This window comes from Panthera uncia, chromosome B1, assembly GCF_023721935.1.
Source record: "Panthera uncia isolate 11264 chromosome B1, Puncia_PCG_1.0, whole genome shotgun sequence".
Lineage (NCBI taxonomy): Eukaryota > Metazoa > Chordata > Mammalia > Carnivora > Felidae > Panthera > Panthera uncia.
The window spans coordinates 42,144,756-42,149,305 of NC_064811.1; the positions used below are offsets into that span (position 1 = coordinate 42,144,756).

At 57.6% G+C, this 4,550-nt stretch overlaps 1 protein-coding gene across 1 annotated transcript; it reads left to right on the forward strand.

Moving 5' to 3' along the window:
- The first annotated feature begins 541 nt into the window (after nucleotides 1–541).
- On the forward strand, nucleotides 542–2,194 carry GSX2 (GS homeobox 2). Its single transcript, XM_049632073.1, has 2 exons — nucleotides 542–1,118; nucleotides 1,803–2,194. Exons 1-2 carry the CDS (start codon nucleotides 542–544, stop codon nucleotides 2,141–2,143), a joined length of 918 nt encoding a protein of 305 aa, XP_049488030.1. The 3' UTR covers nucleotides 2,144–2,194.
- The last annotated feature ends 2,356 nt before the right edge of the window (nucleotides 2,195–4,550 follow it).

Consider the following 4,550-nt stretch of genomic DNA (forward strand, 5'->3'; position numbering starts at 1 on the left):
CCCACCTGGGGCGCTTTTCGGCCGGGCGTGGGGAAGAGTTGGGCTGGGGCCCAGGCCAGGGAAAGGGGTAGAATGGGGGATGCAGCTCTGATTTCTCGAGAAAGCGTGGAGAAAGAGGGGGAGGAGGCCGGCGTCCCCGCGAAATTCACAAAACCTACACTTTGCAAAGTCCCCCCCACTCCCCCTCCCTCGAGTTCTTCCCTGCAGCGCGCCCGCCCCTCCTCGCCGCTTCTGTTGTGACTCGGGCAGCCTATCCCGAGGGTGGGGAGCTGCTGAGGAGCCTGAGCCGAGCGGTACTCTGCAGCATCACGTGCCGGGGTGGGGGCTATAAAATCCCGGAGCCGGGGCGCCGGGCGGGGGACGTGAGGACCAGCCCTCTCCAGGGACCCCTTTGTTCGCAGCCCAGACGCCGAACACCTCCGCGTCCCCAAGGGCTTGACCGCCTGCGTCCGCGCCGCACTCGGGGCAGAGCTCAGAACAGGAGAGGGGAGGGGGAGCCAGCGCCGGCCACCGGGTCCTCCAGCCACCCACCCCTCCCGACATGTCGCGCTCCTTCTATGTCGACTCGCTCATCATCAAGGACTCCTCGCGGCCCGCGCCCTCGCTGCCTGAGCCGCACCCCGGGCCAGATTTCTTCATCCCGCTGGGCATGCCATCCCCGCTGGTGATGTCTGTGTCGGGGCCCGGCTGCCCGTCCCGCAAGAGTGGCGCGTTCTGCGTTTGCCCACTCTGCGTCACTTCGCACCTGCACTCCTCTCGTGGGCCGGCGGGCTCCGGCGGCGGGGGCGCCGGGGCGGGGGGCGCAGGGGCCGGGAGTGGTGGGGGAGCGCCGGGGGGCGCCGGGACCCTGCCCCTGCTCAAGAGTCAGTTCTCTTCGGGTCCTGGGGACGCGCAGTTCTGCCCGCGCGTGAGCCACGCGCACCATCATCACCACCCGCCGCAGCACCACCATCACCACCATCAGCCCCAGCAGCCAGGCTCGGCCGCCGCTGCCGCAGCCGCGGCGGCCGCGGCGGCGGCCGCGGCGGCCTTGGGGCACCCTCAGCACCACGCACCTGTCTGCGCCGCCACCACCTACAACGTAGGGGACCCGCGGAGATTCCACTGCCTCACCATGGGTAGGGTGGGGTCTCTGGGCACCTGCGCGCCGCGACTTCGCGGCTCCCGGGAGCAAACTTTCCGCCTCCAGAGGAGGAAGTGGCAGCCTGGGGGGCGGGGTGGGGTGGGAGGAGGGGCTTTTCGTGTAACTGTGGAGACGTCCCCAGAAGTTCCACGAAAGTGGAAGTTAGCTTCGAACCTCTCCAAGCAGCCTGGTGCTTTCACGCCCGCTACCTGGTGTCCGAGTCTTGCACAGTATCGGGGCCTTTGGGACCTCGCACTTGAGGGCTGAGAAAGCGGAGGCTAACTGCGTGAGGGTTTGGGGTGGGTATGTTGGAACTTCGGTGTGGCAGTCCGTCGTCGAGGCTAGCTGAAGCGTTTCGATGTTCTGGGCTAAGCCTGCTTGCCTCTCTGCTGGGCTTGAAGGGAGACGACCGGACAGCGCAAGCCCCGACCCCTCCTTTAAGCCTCTGACTTTACATCTCGCACAGCAAAGGCCTTCCTTCACTTGCTTTGGGCGTCTCTGTCCTTCCGTGCTGAGTAACGAAGTGCCGTGGAATGGGAAGGGGTGAGGGATGGATACAGGTGTTTGGTTGAGCTCCGCGGGAGGGTCCTTGAGAGGCGTCCCTTCCAAGGGATGGCGCGTGGGGTGGGAACACGTCATCCGAGAATGACCTCTCTGCCCTCTCTTGGCCGGTCTGCAGGGGGCTCGGACGCCAGCCAGGTACCCAATGGCAAGAGGATGAGGACGGCGTTCACCAGCACGCAGCTCCTGGAGCTGGAGCGGGAATTCTCCTCCAACATGTACCTGTCTCGACTCCGGAGGATCGAAATCGCGACCTACCTGAACCTGTCGGAGAAACAGGTGAAAATCTGGTTTCAGAACCGCCGGGTGAAGCATAAGAAGGAAGGGAAGGGCACACAGAGGAACAGTCACGCGGGCTGCAAGTGTGTCGGCAGCCAGGCGCACTACCCGCGCTCGGAGGATGAGGACTCCCTGTCGCCGGCCTCGGCCAATGATGACAAGGAGATTTCTCCCTTGTGAGGGAGGGATGCCTCCGCCGCACCACACGCTCCTGGCAGCCCCCACGCCACCAACGCGCCTGGCACGCAGGGCGCCAGATCCTCAGCCACTGCGTGGTCCCATTTGGAGAAGGAGGGAGCTGAGTGCTGGCCGAGCGGAGTAGTCTGGCCTGACCCTTCGCATCTCCTCCTTGACCTATGTGTTTGAAGCTCCACTCGAAGTTATAGATCGTTTTTTTTTTAATGTAAATAATCTAGATTCAACTAAGTTTTATAATATAGGGGGGGGGGGGGGAACCAGGGTTGATTCAAGTTTAACACTGTGTGGGGCTTTTTGAAAGCGCATGTCTTTTCCCCTTCCCTACAGTCTTACAGAACCTAAGAAGAACACCGGGTTTCTTGATTATTTTCTTTTGTTGTTGTTGTTGTTGTTTTAGTGAAAGCATATGAATTTCAAATAACTTAGAAAATTAAACGCTGTAGGTCTCGCTTTCTGAAAATTTGCCTGGGGAGAGATTGGAATTCAAGTTGCTGGAAGTCCCTTTGTATGTGAATAGTTTTATATAAAATTTATATTTATATTTATTTAAATAAATGAAACAAAATCAAGGTTTTAAACTTGTGGTGCTTGCTCTCACCATCTTTCCCCATCTTCCTCTCACCTGTATCTTGAAAAAAAACATGGACGGGGCGGAAAACGTGTATGAGAATTTAGAGGAAAGTGTTGACTAAAACCTGGTAATGTAGGTCTTTGGTTGAGGGAGTATGTGGCACACCATCAAGCATGATTTTCACCTACCAAGTAGTAACTCCCCATCCTCAAAACAGCTAAGCCATTCACAGTGGCTAGGACAGGTCACTCCGTTTAAAGTGACACTGACAATTAATGACGGACAAACCTTTTGATTTATTTAACAGGGAAAGATTCTTTCTGTGGCAGTTCCCCTCTCCCTGCCTTTCCCCCTCCATCGCTCTCAGTACTAAAACCCGAGTCATGTGAAGGAATTTGAATAGTCAGAACAGTTTTAGAAAGAGCAACAATCCATCATCAGGGTGGAAGGACACACAAGGAAACTTACAAATGATGCTGCAAGTGACTAGAAACCTTACTTCTGGCTGTTCCCGTAGCTAAGAAATTAGCTGGTTTCCACGGTGCCAAGGAAACAAACAGGCACAGGGAATTATTCTTCCCAAAGGTTTATATTCTCACTTTTCCAAAATAGCTCAGAGGTGCTTTGGACTCTTGCAGGGTTTTTTTGGTCTCCCTAACTTTAGCCTAAATCTGTTCCCTTATAGTCCCTCTCTTCCTCATAGTCTTGCAGAGTTAATTTCTGCAAACCTGGTCCTGGAGATTGACTCTAGCTCTGCCTTTAGCAGGGCCACCTGGCTCTCTGCTCAGTGCAGCCAGGACCTGTCATCCAAGGGAGAGAAGTGAAGCTGGAAATGTGGAAACTAGATCTCATTCCCTGCAAGCTGAGCCCACTAACATCCATTAGCGTTATTATTATATAATTATTTTCTGGAAAGATGCCACCCAAGAGGTTCAAGCCATAGGAACTGTTTACAACACACATTTCTTTAGGTCTGATTTACTTTAGGTATGTAGGAACTGACACCTCACCAGGTGGGATGGGGCTCTAAAACTGAGGTCTGGAAGCTAGTTTGGGAAAAGGGAAAGGAGGGAGGATGTGATCATGGTCTTTCTTTCTTTCTCCCCACCCCCCACGTGCCTCTCTCTCTCTCTCTCTCTCTCTCTCTCACACACACACACACACACACACACACACACACACACACACTCACCGGAGGCTCAGGAGAAGGAAAGCCCCCCTCCCAACTTCCGAGGCCCCCCGTGGTCAGCTCCCATTCGGGTACCGGCTGGGACAGGAGGGAGGGAGGAGGGATCGCACAGCGTCGGACTGAATAGGGAGCGGCCGAGGCTTTGTGCAGAGACCTGGGCCTGGTCCTGCGCAGCGGTCACAGGCATCCAGCTCTCTCCTGCCCGGGCTTGGGAGGCTCAGCCTCCGGGTCTCTCTGTCACGCGCGGAGCCCCGGGCCGGTCACGCCGGCCCACTGCCTTTCCTGAAGATCCCGTCTCCCTCTTTCCCAATCAACAGTCCTCTCTCTGCACGAGTCCAGGGGTGGGAGGAAAGGGGTTTCGAGGCGAGAACCGGCGTTTACGGAGAATTCTTTTCTCGGGAAAGAACAGGAAGGACAAAGCGCCCCTGTGGCAGCTCTCTGCGCTCCTGCTCAAAGCGAAGCCTCAGCGGGGCGGTCGGCACACACCTCCGTCCCCCTCCCACCCACTCCGGGCTCTGCCTCCGAGCCGTCCCGCGCTCAGGCCTGGCCCTTCCCAAGTTCTAGCCGAGGACGAACCCTAGCCTCGGCGCCTCGCCTGGCTTCACCCCAGGCCCTGCGCCCGGAGCGCG

Excerpts from the sequence above, each read along its gene's own strand:
- GSX2 (XM_049632073.1), top strand. The coding sequence starts at position 542 with ATGTCGCGCTCCTTCTATGTCGACTCGCTCATCATCAAGGACTCCTCG. Across the intron at positions 1,119-1,802 it reads ATTCCACTGCCTCACCATGG|GGGGCTCGGACGCCAGCCAG; the intron begins GTAGGGTGGGGT and ends GCCGGTCTGCAG.